The 13,818-nt window shown below is 38.9% G+C and overlaps 1 protein-coding gene across 5 annotated transcripts in view; it reads right to left on the bottom strand.

Annotated features, from left to right (window-relative positions):
* LOC140077962 (actin-binding protein WASF3-like) overlaps positions 1-13,818 on the bottom strand; it is a 57,282-nt gene that overhangs the window by 26,878 nt on the left and 16,586 nt on the right. For all 5 annotated transcript variants that reach the window (XM_072125651.1, XM_072125654.1, XM_072125649.1 and 2 more), the window contains 2 exons: positions 5,548-5,721; positions 3,689-3,823 (listed from right to left, as the gene is read on the bottom strand). In XM_072125651.1, the coding sequence (XP_071981752.1) occupies positions 3,689-3,823; positions 5,548-5,680 (268 nt within the window). In that variant the 5' untranslated portion in view covers positions 5,681-5,721. The remainder of the gene's footprint in view (positions 1-3,688; positions 3,824-5,547; positions 5,722-13,818) is intronic.

Genomic DNA, 13,818 nt, shown 5'->3' on the forward strand with positions numbered 1-13,818 from the left:
GCAGAACACTCTTTGAAAAAAAAAGTATCCCCCTTACTGATGCTTAAACATTTAGTATTGTTTTTGATATGGCCATCAGGGTCATCAAATTTACAAAAAAGATCTTCAAATTTTGAAGAGCTATTTGCCACTCAATCTCTAAAAGCAAAGAAACTCTGGTTGCACCCCTCTCAATTTACTGGGTCTGAAAAACTCCCTCTCATGGTCCACCCAACAAAAACCGCTAAACAAACCTACCCACGACCTGTGCAGCCTTAAAGCTCTACCAAGAAAGGGTTGCTTGAGGGAGTTCAACTAGTTCAAAAATAATTATCGCAACTACACATGCCTCCCCAAAATCTAATATCATCAATGTACAAATTTTTGTTATTGGAAAGTTCCTACCTAATTTTATCCAGGCATAGGAAAGAAAACTACTTTTTCAGAACTTGAGATTGAGCAGATAGTACAAACTTGTTCAGGCCCCTCTAGGTGCATCACTTTTCAGGAGACTAGTTACAAATTGGTACAGAACTACCATCCCAGCCAGTGCTGAAGATGCCTGAAAGAAGAAGCACCTTTACACATGTGTGGTGGAACTGGGCCTCAGTGGAATTTGTGATTGGGGTAGTATGCCCAAACTCTCCCCATTAGACAAAATAATGCTCTTTCTGAACCTCACTAGACCCCTCGGAAATAGGCGATTGAATAAACCACTCTTCCTACAATTAATTTTAGCCTCAAAATCTATGATTCCCTTACAATGGCTTTTCACCCAACCTTCCATGCCAGCTCACTGCGTGGATAAAGTTTCACAATTATGCAGATTGAAAGAGATAAGCGCACTTTGCAACAGAAACTATGAGAAGTACTAGAAGGTCTGGTCCCCCTGGATTAAGACTGTGAGCCCCCTACCCTAGACCTCTTCTCCCCTTCAACCTGCTCTTTACAGAATCCACTGAATCACCTAGTGGAACCGCATAAGCTCTGAGCAACAGAAGAATGTAAGAAATTCCAGTATTCTCTTCTTAGATAAAAAATACTTTTTATTCAAAAATCATTAAAAATATCAGGTGGGAAGGCTAAGGAAAGGAGGAGCACCTTCTGCAACGCATTTCTAATTCAAATAGAGAGTTCATTGTCAAGAAGCCCATAAACTCTGTTATATGTTCTAGGTTTTATATGTTTTTATTACTTATGATATGTACAATTCCCTGAGTTCATGCTGACTCTCTGCATTTAGTATGTCTCTCCACAGTTTATCTCCTGATTTGACCTGGAACAATAACATATTCCCCACTGACACTACTTGTTTCTGGAAGGTTATATCCTTACATGTACCTATGTATGACAACTTTTCAAGCATGTTAATTCTGTGTGTTTGTCATCTTTAAATATTTGAAAGTAAAAAAGAGATTTGAAAGTTAAAAAAAAAATCTATATTTGGGTGGTGGTATTTTTCAGGGGAAGACATACTAAATTTACCAAAAGATAAATTAGTATAATGTCTGTCCCATGTGGCCTGAGCCTTATTGGACAGATAAAACATCTGCATATTTACTAATGACGCTTTTGGTATTTTATTGCACCCTGTCGTCTGTGATCTGCAGTGTCTAGAAAAAGGGGATTTATGTGGAGAAGGCTATTTTATCTGTAATGTGCCAATGACAAAGCTTTAAGAAGTGCCACTACATTACAGCCGCATGGCCTTTTCTTCAGTTTACTCATCTTCCAATTAATGAACACATGGCCTGGTTAATGAATTAATGGGACACATGGCAAGCACTTTAGGAAGCAAATGCTTACTACAAGTAGGTCACTTGGGTCTGACCACAGTTTCTGAGTTGAGAGGGCAGAAGTGGCTCAATTAATTGAAATTCTGATCTGCTCAATTACTGCCAGGCTAAGAAGATACATAGATAGTAATTTGCCTAATCATGGAACTAATACACAGCTGGCATACATTCAAGAAATTGTGAAATTATGAAATTGTTACATAATCCTACAGAAGAGATAGACATGAGATACATGCCAAATCTGCATACAACACCAGTCAACATGTAATTGCAATCATATTACTCCAAGGCTGTGTTCACATAATGCATTTCAAATGCATTTCATAAACAAGAACCCAGTCAAACATTTGCCTCTCTGTATAGTAATATATATGTGGTCCTGTATAGCTACTTAACTAAGCAGATAATGACTACCTGTGGTAACCAACCAGAGTTCTAGATATATCACAAAAAATTTGTAACTACACAGATAACTGAGAAATAGCCTATTTATACTGATGACTTTCTAAAAGTAGTACATGTTTTATTTGGCCTCTGCATAAAGTATTCCTGACTGTCACTATCATCACTTCACATGGTTTTCTGTGTTAAAAATGTATTCCGTTTCAATTTTACTTAGCTAGGTGAGAATATGTTGCAGCTTCCCTAGACCAAGCAGTTGGAAGTCATAGAAACAGCTAGGAGAAGTTGTTCTATGCTGTGTCTATAATATTCATAAAAGTGATTAAGCTACTTTTTTCTAGATCTCTGCTTGCTGTCATTCTATACAAAGCTTCTATGTTGACTTCCAGTGGACAGAAATCTGACCATGGTCACACATGTGCACAGCTCATTAGTATCACACAGAGTAATCAGAGCTGTGTGATATAACGAACCATGAACCTGTGTGACCATGGTCAGATTTCTATCCACTAGAAGTAAACATAGAAGCTTTCTATAGAAGCAAAGCAAGCAGAGATCTAGAAAACCGTGAACAATTAATACACAAGGTGTATTGGAAAATTGTATAACTTTTCATTATTCAAAGAATAACATTTATTTGCTGAGATGGGAAAACCCATTTAAGGCGTTATGGAAACAGTGTATATTGCACTTTATGGTTGTTATAGAAACAGTAGAGCTTGCTCTCTATGGGGGTTATGGAAATAGAAAATAACAGTTGTGTATTTTTCGAAAACTCCAGACCACCTTCAAGAGTTAGAGTAGAGTTATTCTCAATTAAGGCATAGTTGAGTCGAAATAGTCTATTATTAACAGATTGCCTGGGGTATAAGAACAGCCACACCCAACGATAAGCCATTTACCATAGCCACACAGTGCTGGAGCTAACCATGATAAAAAGCATGGAGCTGTTTTAATGTCTATCCAAAACAAAACAAATGTGAGCTGATATGCAGTAGTATGACTTGTAAAGTATCTAGCTGTATTCTCTCTGTTACCTCTGGTGTTGGTAGTTTCAACTTTGAAAGATGATGGTAGTGTCACTGGTTGGCCCTCCCCTCTGCCATAATTTAATGCTTTAACAATCCAACCAAATCCTCCTACTTGTAGAAGAGGGTCTGTGGAGCAGCACAGAGCAGAGAGCAGAAAGATCTTAAGGCTGAAAGATCCACCTATGATCCCAACCTAGATCAGAACTTCTATTTTCCGGTCATACATAAAGGTATGGTTACAGACCTTTCCAGGGCTTCTACATAACAATGTTATGTGTCACTTGATAACACTCTGGTACTGATCATATCCATGGAGTTCATCTAAGCCTTAACCCTTGATTAACTACCATTACATTTATGCATGCTAAAAGTGAATAATAACCTATAAAAATGCTAAAAATAAAATAACCTTTATATGAATCATTGGCCCCATAGTTAACAGGTAATACTAAATGGCAGGGATATCATGTGAATGATTACCTTCTTCCACAGTGGAGTCTAACTGAGTTACTTTGATGACAAGCAAGTCCACTCTCTCCTGCAGTGAATTCATCCGCATGTAGAAACTATTTGCTTCATTAAACAGCTCTCCAAAGATGTCCTCTGCGTGTCGGCCTGCGTCATGGAAATATATATTACAGAAATAATATAATTACCAGATCTAAATGAAATTCAATTGTATTACTCAAGTTTTGATTTCTTTGGGAATTTAAACTTCATTTGACAATTTATTTTGTTAAATAAACTCTTTATGTGCGCAATAACACAAGTAAAATAGTTCTCTTACTCATGCCACATATGGTAATCTATTGACATGTCAGATAGGAAATCTAGCAAAATCAAGCATGATAAACCAGAGACACGTACTCATAGTTCCAGGCACCATGGCTGCAGTAATGTTCTTATATTTGTTATCTATGCCCTCCTTCCTTCTATAATCAACTTTTAAAATTATGCTAATGAGTCTGTGGGAATACCCTAGCCCCTCTGTGATATGGCTTTACAGGTTGTTACACTGTCTCACCCTCTCCCTGCTTTCTCATCATGTGCAGTTCCTGCTGTTATCAGTGCCGAGGGAGCAGGGGGTTGACAGTGTAACAAACTACAAAGCCAGGTCACTGAGGGGCTATGGTAGCCCTTTAGGCTCATTAGCATATTTTTAAAAGTTGTTTTTAGAAGAAAAGATGGGTGAGAGGTGGCATCCAAATCAATACCCCCTATGGGCCAAAGGAAAGGGGTCTCTATATTGGAAATTTAAGCTATTATGGTTGTGAATCATTAGTGAACCATTACACTACTACTTATGATCTGGCTTGAAAATAGGAGATTATATAAAAATATGGCCACAATAAGAAAATATAGGATAGCAACAACACACAAGATGAAATCTCATCTAGGTCTCATCTAGTGCTTTGCAATCCACAAACAGTAAAGAGTAAAGACAAACCATGATCCCATAGTGGAGTGAAAAGAGAGGCATTATCCTAATTAGCTCAATAGTAATATTCATCATTAAGCACAGTCAAAAGCTGTGAAATGTGGAGTCTCCTACCCATATGATCACTGAAAGAAAAGAAATGAAGGCTGGCAGCAACCAAAAGAGCAGGTCTGCAGATGAGTAATTGTCCTTTTTACATTTTTGTTGACTTATGATTAATTTTGTAGCAGTGAGCAATGCATCTGTGTGAACTCACTAACTTCATGCTCACTAACTCTTCAACAAATTTAACATTAATCAATACTGCACGCAAATAAAAAATATTTTGTAATAAATCAGAATAAAATGCTTCTTTCTCCACTTATCAGAATCTTTTCCAGCTTCCCCTACTCAGCAAAACAAATGACAGAAGTGCACAGAGATGTCAGATTACACAGTGGTATATGGAGAGGAAAAGGGTTAGGGTGGGATTGACCAGGAACTGAATGAATGTAGCTAGTTCTCCCCCACCAGAGAGAGTCTTTTAAAATACATCGAATGTTCACTAGTCACCATTTGTTTTGAAAAGTTAGGTACACTTAAAAGAATATTTGAGAAGAAATAATGCCTTGTACACAATTTTTGGATGTTTGATAAGCATAGTTAATCATGCGGGTCCTATGTTGTGAACAATTGGGTATTCATGGGGATTTGTAGGATGTGTATATGTAATCTGCTAGTAGATTGTGCTCCATGAGCTCCATAATCCTGCAGATTATATTATGGTAAATAGTCTAGCCAATATACAGTACGAACCTTGGCTTTGCCTATAATTAAATAGATTAATGGACTTGTATATATTACCAACATACTATCTATATAATTCTCCAGGTCTCTGGCTCAATAACAGATTCAGACTTACTTAAGCTTCCCAACTGCTTGATGATGGCAGCCAGGGTACTGTTGGTGACACACTCCAGCTCACTGGTAACTCCATCGGGGACTGTCCCACGGCATAAATGCCGCGGCTCGATATTTCTCTTAACCAATGGCATTTTATTATTTTGGGTTCAGATGCAAGAACATCAAAGGGCAACTGAAATGAAAAATAAAATAGATTTAATTTTTCCATCACCTGCAATAACAAATATACTATAATAACCAGGCTAACAATCTATAAACTCCATGATAGCTGTGCAATTTGAGACAGATCCCACACTGAGCTAAATGTTCTAATATTTAAGATTATATAAAACTAACCTTAACAGACCTCCTGAAAATTCTATCCACTAGAAACACAGACTAAATTTTACATATGAAGTGTAATACACATAGGCAGTAAAATCTTATTCAATTCTCCTTTGCTCCATCCTACTTTATATACAGAAACCTTTAAATTGTACGTCTTCATCATTATTCCAATAATTCTCTACATCAACTTATAATGCAAGTAATAATTTAAGTGTCCAGAAGATGGTGCTATAGCAGCAGATCTATCACACTTGGGCCATACATCTAGCATGTATTTTCTTATATTATCACATGCTGCAGCACTGACAGATTAATGGTGTATCACTTTCTTTATGAGGTTCTGAATACCACAAACCACCAAATTATTCAGCTATAAAAGCAAACATATACATAAAATAAGATAACAGAGCAAATGAAGTATATTAATCTTTTAGTAGAGAAGTAGCTCTACGAAAATGTTCCCAGATAACTACCTAGCACTGTGTTTAGTATTGCAGCTCAGCCGCATTCAGACTGATATGTTAAAGGGAACCTGTCAGTAGAAATTAACCACTGCTATTATGCTGTGATGCAGAATAACACCTTCCAGATCAAGCTCTCCCCAACTCACCCCTCTACTGTGACTGACATGGTGTCCCTGGATAGAGAACCATCAGTCGCATTAGAGGGGGCATTCTATGGCAAGAGAACTTGACTTCAGCACTGAGCCCGCCACCTCTGTGACAAATTTACGTTTCCCTTCAAAGTTGATTTTCTAGAAAAAAAAACTATTAAAAGACATTGGTTAGTTCCTCTTTCAACAATCTGCCGAGTACAGGCAATCTATCTGACATACAACTTTTCTTGGTTATTTCCCCCGCCTCCTAACCTGAGCGCCTCCACACCCCCCTCCCCTTCCTTGTCTACCCTCTGCCCCCCCTTCCCTCACTCCACCCACCGCTCTTACCAGTATCTTCCCACTCTCCATTTCTCTTCCTGTTTGTTGCAATTGGTGGGGGCACGGGAGAAACTGGAACATGTGCTTGTAGAGTCCAAACTTAAGGTGTTATGTTAGAGGTACTGCTATTTGATGTGTTATAATGTGATAAGGACTGTGTTCCTAGTGCTCTTTTTGTGCTTTTGCCTTTAATAAAACAAATTTTAAAAGACATTGGTTATGTTTGCATTAAAAATGGGCTTGTGATAGAGCACTACCAGAGGAAAAATAAAAAATATGGGTCCAGTACAGCGTATGGTCAAGACCTTTCCTTAGTGGGGCTATGCATTTCAATGCTGGAACGGTGTCTTCATCAGGCTGGAAAACATACAGCAGCAGGATACTGAGAATCTGCAGGCAAACCACTGAGTCGCAGTATCCTGCTGCGTTTGAAATGCTGGCACGTGCTATTAAGGCATTTCTTGTAGGAAAATCCCTTTAACTTACCATTAATACCGTGACTTTTTCCCTAGTGATATGTTCACATTTAACACAACAAAAGCCATTAAAGCCTCATGTTCTGTGCAGCGGGTATTTAATGTGTTAACTGTGATGTTTGACTACAAACTTGTAACATAAATAAATGAGCTGGAAACTGGTCCTTGTATTCACAGTCCATCAACTTACGGCGCTGTGTGCTCCTACGCACATGTAAAGGATCGGACTGTCACACTGACAGCCCAATTATGTACAGGGACTGAGGGCTGAAATAATTACTTTTCTGCTCACAGCTGTCATATTGAGCACTGAGCTCCCAAATGTTGTCGGAGGAAAGGGAATGATGTGATGTCATTGTAGGGAGTCCTTCTGCAGAGGGAACTTTACAGAAAACCTCTGTGTAAAGGGGACCTTATTGGGAGCCCCTATACAGAAGAGACATTATAGGAAGTCATGTGCAGAGGGCACATTATTGGGAGTCCCTGTATAGAGGGGAAATTATAAGGCGTCCCTGTACAGAGGGGATATTATAGGTAGTCGCTTTGGAGAGGGGACTTTATAGGGAGCCTCCGTGTTAGAATATTGACATGCAATCGGCATGACCTTATGGACCGTTACCATTAGATTTAAGGTTTTATCAATAAAACAGATATCTTATCAACTTAAAAAAAAAACTGAAAAAAAAAGAAATACCCTTATCCTCAACAAAAGTAGGTATCTTTCCAGATACCAAACCTGCGATGTATAATTACAGTTTGTGTCTACTTCACATTTATATGTGACATCTATAGATGTCTATTTGTCAAACAGTGAAATAAAACTGAGAACAATCTACAAGAACTGAAGTTGAAAGTAGAAGTTGAATTTCCATTGACAGGCAATCATTTCACTAATTACAGAATGTGAAATATGAAGAATAACATGCTGGAGTGGAACATAAGTTAAAAGGCAAAAATGTTGTTGAATGTGATGATTTCTATAGAATGTTTTTATTTCTAATTTCTTGTTGGAAACACTTTAAAGGGGTTTGCCCATGAAAGGAAATTGTCAAATTTCTATCCCCTAGTGATGTCTACACAATAACGATCATTTTCAAAGGACATCTACCACGAGGATGAAGCATTGTAAACCAAGCACACTGACATACTGGTGTGTGCCCCCTCTGGCAGGATCTGCTCTTCGTTAAGTTTCCTATGCACTTGTTTTTTTAGAAAAAAGGCTTGAAAAATTATGCAAATTGGCCTCAGGGGCCCTAGGCTCCATTAACATTTGAATGTTAGTAAATAGATAGGGCTTTGTTTTTCTATTGTTTTATCCATTCACTATCTACTACCAAAGAAAGGATTTTAAAAAAAAAATAACATGTCAAAGGTTTTAAAACCGCCTATGGAAAAAAAGAAAATGGGCAGAAAAGTGTGCAGTGTTAGAAAGTAGAGCGGATCCAATGTTTGCATGACCCAAACATGTTGCTGGTTTGGTGGGTAAAAAAACAATCTGGCAATTTGATACTCTTAGTAACCAACCATGCCTATGAAGGGCCAGGTATCTCAATTTGCGCTGGGCCCGATCATCTCTTTTAGACATTCTTAGGCTTTTCCAGATTTATCATAATGGCGCAGATTTACTATGCAGTCTGCGTGAGAATTCTGGTGTAGACTGCATATAAATACATGTGCAACCGGTTTATGAAATGTCTGCTCCAATATTGTGTTGCGGCAGCACTATGCACGCCGTGTCACAATCCTGTGCACAGAAACAGCGTTCCGGTGCGTATTCATAACGGCAAGCCCGACAGAAATGTGCCGCATGCCCCTTAAACTGAGAGTAACAGAAAAAAATCTACTGCACACAGTTCATGCACATCGGGCGCGTGCAGCATGCGCCACATCTACTCTTCATAAATGTGTCACCTGCTGCACATTAATGAGGCAAAGAGTTTGCACTAAATCTGGCCCATAGTCTGATGCTAGATAATAAATATTGTGTAGTATGATAATAATAGATTATCTGCACAGCAGCTAAAAACTGATGCTTTTAGCTCCTACTTCATTGTTTGTTTTTCCTGTATCTCCGTATTTTCTCCTTTGTGCATTCTTTTTCTTTGACAGTGATTTGAGAAAAGGTTACTTATGAATATTTACAATGGTTTATCACCTTAGCTGGCTGGTTTACTTCTAAGGGGAATTTTGCTTCTTTGCTGTCATAATGTGTTATTATGACTACTGATTGTATTGTACTTTTTTTTTGTTGATTAAAACTTTGATAAAAAAAAGAAGGCAATTATAAAACAAGGAGTAGCCGAGATATGGATGTTTGGTGTACATTAGCTAAGTCCCCAATGTGGATTACTTGGTGCTTGGGCTCTAACTTTACTGGTTGCAGTAATAAGCGCAGGCTTCAATGGTGTCCTCCCTGATAAAGGTGACATCTTAAAGAGTGGGTTTAGAAAACCACTTAAACTCCCCTACTCCAGCAGTCCCTTTGTCTCGTGGAGCTGCCCTTCACTGTTGTGTACCTGCTATTGTAGCTGGTGCACATCAATGGCCATGGATGGCACAAACAAGCAGAGGCTGGCAGTGATGGTTGACACCACCAAGGGGAAACAGCAAAGCCCGGACATCCCCTTTGGGTGCATTCACAAGTTCAATTTTTCAGATGCAGTTTTCAAAGCCAAAAGCAGGTTTGGATGTTAATGGGTGAGCACATACGACTGAGAGGTGCTGCTAATCCTTTTTTTTTCACTCCACTCCTGGTTGAAAACTGCATCTAAAAAACTGAATGTTTGAAAGCAACCTTTAAGAGACAGACATAACAATTATATACCAAAGTAAAGATTTTGGATAGGGCCACTGCTGCCCTGGCAGTACTCTGTATGAACAACACATTCATACATTTTAAAGTAATGAGATTTAGTGTAATGTATCTTGGATATAACTAAGAATTGATAAGTGGTACAATATGAGTATGGCGTCTGACAGCCTCTGCTTAGAGCTGTAGTTTAACAGCTTCCGATACAGCAATTTTTCTGCCCCACATGCAGTCTGCATTACAAGAGGATCAGCAATGGTGTGAATATCAATGCCTCCCATCCTATCAGCGTGATGTTATTACTGTAATAGTAGCAGATGGGCCCAATGTCTGCCTGTGCATCCTGTCTGCTATGCTGCATAAATCCTGATTAATCACTATAAGCTGCATACTCTACAAGAGCGAGAGACTGTTTATACAGCTTGTTTCCAGTGCGATTTCACATTCTAGGTAATACAGCTGGCTTGTGAAACATTGCGCACACAAATACACTGCAGAGACATTATACTTCACTTTATAGAAGGCGTCAGACCATGTTGCAACTACAGCAAAACTATGATCTGGGAACAGATGATTTCCATTGTTGCTCACTGTGCCATCTGCATAAGGTAGTGGCGTCCAGCCAGCGACTCGTGGGCCACATTCAGCCAGCACATTCTCAGCGCTAGGCTCAGCCACCAATAGCAGAGCAAAATTCACACAGATTGTAGCGTAACAGAAGAATGACTAGCTGTACGTATACATGGGCACACAGAGTGTGTGAATTATAGATATATGTCTTACATATTTATGCCCCATTGATACATTGCACCATAGATTGGCAATTAAAGCTTTTTCTTGTAAAAATGTTAAAAGTGCATAAGTGTGTACAAACTGGCTAGTTCAACAGGGTCAGCAAATTGTATGCTGGGGGAGTAGAAGCAAATCATTATACTATTATATTGTAAAGTACAGTTACTTGTCATTAATGTTGCTGTTTCATTTAAAATATTGGTTAGTGAGTAGTAAATATGTTTGTGATAAGAGGGGGTCACCCAGGAGCACACCCAGAAACCACTGCTGAAAACCAATGTATCCTCTTATATTATGTAGTTAGGTTTAGGCCTAATGTAAATGAATGTATTTTGGGGACATTGCTTTCACGGCTAGCACACTTCCACATACATTTCGATGTGGTTTCCAAGGCCTGTGTGTGCTGACTGCCTGAGCTGCTAAATTCAAAGAAGGTCATATTCCTGCCCAATGCAAATCAGGCAGTTCTCTTCCACTGTCATCAGTGTGTGAGTGGACCCCAATGACACACAGGTCACAAATGACAGACTATGGGACATTGTTTGCAGCATGTGAAATGCACCGGTGTGCAAATGGTAAGCCCCAGTGTTGGAACCAACTTTCAACTTCTTTTCTTCCAAGTTTTTGATACAAGTTCTTGGGAAAGTAGATTTATTAAACTGGCGATTGGGACATCACATTCCATGCCCAGTGGACCACTTTTCATGGCTTTCTCACTGTGGAGTCAATGGGCAACCCTCCCCAGAATGCTTACGAGAGTGTGGATGCCAAAGCTGAAAGTGTATAGAAATATCTAATAAATGGCAAATCTTGAATAAGAGGTTGACTATACATATTCGGATATGCATAGTCTAAGCTCCTGAAAGGGAACCTGTCAACAGGAGCACACATTTTTAGCTTCTAGCCTTTTACTATTTCCCAATCTGCTTTTATAAACAACATTAACGAGTCCACTAACTTTAATTATAGCAGTAAAGTTAATTAAGTTAAAAGCAGATTGGGAAATAGTAAAAGGCTAGAAGCTGTCATTAGGTGAAAATGTGAGATCCTGAGGACAGGTTCCCTTTATATTTATTTATGAGATTAAAGTTCCTACTTCTGCATTCTAGCAGGAGCAGGTTAGTTACCCCTTATAGTAGTTGTAGTATGTAAAAAAATACTCACAAAATGGCTACCTATATTAGATATTAAAAGCAACGGACACAAAACTGGTAAGCCATTTTAATATTTTTGTATATATTTTTTAAATAAAAGAATTATATAATTTGAAAATGTTTAGATGTGTATTATTAGGCCTGATCAATAAGGTGCTAAGAGGTTTTTCCACCAACATTTCTTCCATGCAAAATTTGTAATAATAATAATCTTTATTTATATTGCGCCATCATATTCTGTAGCACTTTACAAATCATAAGAGGCACCAGACCCCAGACTATGATATTTATAAGGCAATTCTCCTCAACTGAAGGAACCTTCAAGGCAAATTCCCCTGTGTAAGGGGCAGCAGTACTATTAGGGACAACAGCTGATTTCACTTGTATGGGACTGGCAAGTGACTTGAACAATGGTCATGTACCGTATATTCCGGCGTATAAGACGATCCCCCTAGTTTCCTGTTAAAATATAGAGTTTAAGATATATTCGCCGTATAAGACTACCCCTTTTCCAACGCATACAAAACACCGGTAAAAATAAGAAAAACATTTGAATTTAACAGGGTCCTTTTTTAATTTAATTCTTATGACATGCAGGTATATAGCAGGAAAACTGTCGCTCATAAACATAAGGCATACAACAACAACATTACCATCGTCCATTTTACTGTAAATGTTACCATACTGTACTATAATACTGCCCCTTATGTACAGGAATATAACTACTATGCCATATACCACCGCCAGCCCCCCCAGTATATATCTAGCCCTCCCCTGTATATAGCCAAACAACCACCCCAGTATACAGTCAGCCCCCCCCCCTATATATTGCCAGCCAGTCCCCCCAGTATACAGCCAGCTGCCCCTGTATTTTGCCAGCCAGTCCCCCCAGTATACAGCCAGCCCCCTGTATATAGCCAAACTGCCCCCCCTAGTATACTGACTAATAACCACTGACATAACCACTGACTAATCTATGGGGGTGCAGACTCATAGGCCCTTTCAATATTAAAGTATTCTGCTTTATTGTACATTATCGTCCATTGTACTGTACCTTGCTTTATTGATGGCCGCATGGCAAGATTTTCTCTAGAGCTTCTCACCTTTCCCGCGATCCACCGAAGCTCCGCTGCTACACTCCGGCCAGCGGTGACAGCTCATTGAGCGCTGGCGGCTCACAGAATATGACGTCAGCCGAGTGCCGACGTCATATTCTCTGCGACGCCGGCACCCACGGAGCTGTCACCGGCGGCCAGAGTGTAGCAGCGGAGCTTCGGTGGATCACGGGAAAGAAACATTACGGGCGTATAAGACGACCCCAGACCAGACAGAAGATTTTTCAGTCTTCAAAAGTCGTCTTATACGCCGGAATATACGGGTATGTTTATTTCCCTGAAGGGAACTCAGAAACTCCCATTCTCATGATCGCTGTTTAAATACAAGTTAAAAGTAATGATAGTGGAAAATGCCTTTAATGTAATGTATATGAAATTTTGAAAATGTATCTACTGTTGTATATATTTCTCTCATTTAGTAAACCATCCTTGTTGTTCATGTCAACCAATCAGAATGTACTGTAGTTTTAGTTTCTTAAACTGCTCTGTAAAAAAGCAAGTTGCACTGTGATTTTCAGATGTCTTTCAGATAATACAGCAACCCAGTTAAAAAAAACTACTCTTCATGTGTATAGAATTACTCAATGATAATCTATTTCTGTCAAGGACCCCTTAGTAAGTGTAATCAATCATAATTTTCTCTCAAGCTATAGACACAA

Source organism: Engystomops pustulosus, chromosome 9, assembly GCF_040894005.1.
Source record: "Engystomops pustulosus chromosome 9, aEngPut4.maternal, whole genome shotgun sequence".
In the NCBI taxonomy this organism is placed as follows: Eukaryota; Metazoa; Chordata; class Amphibia; order Anura; family Leptodactylidae; genus Engystomops; species Engystomops pustulosus.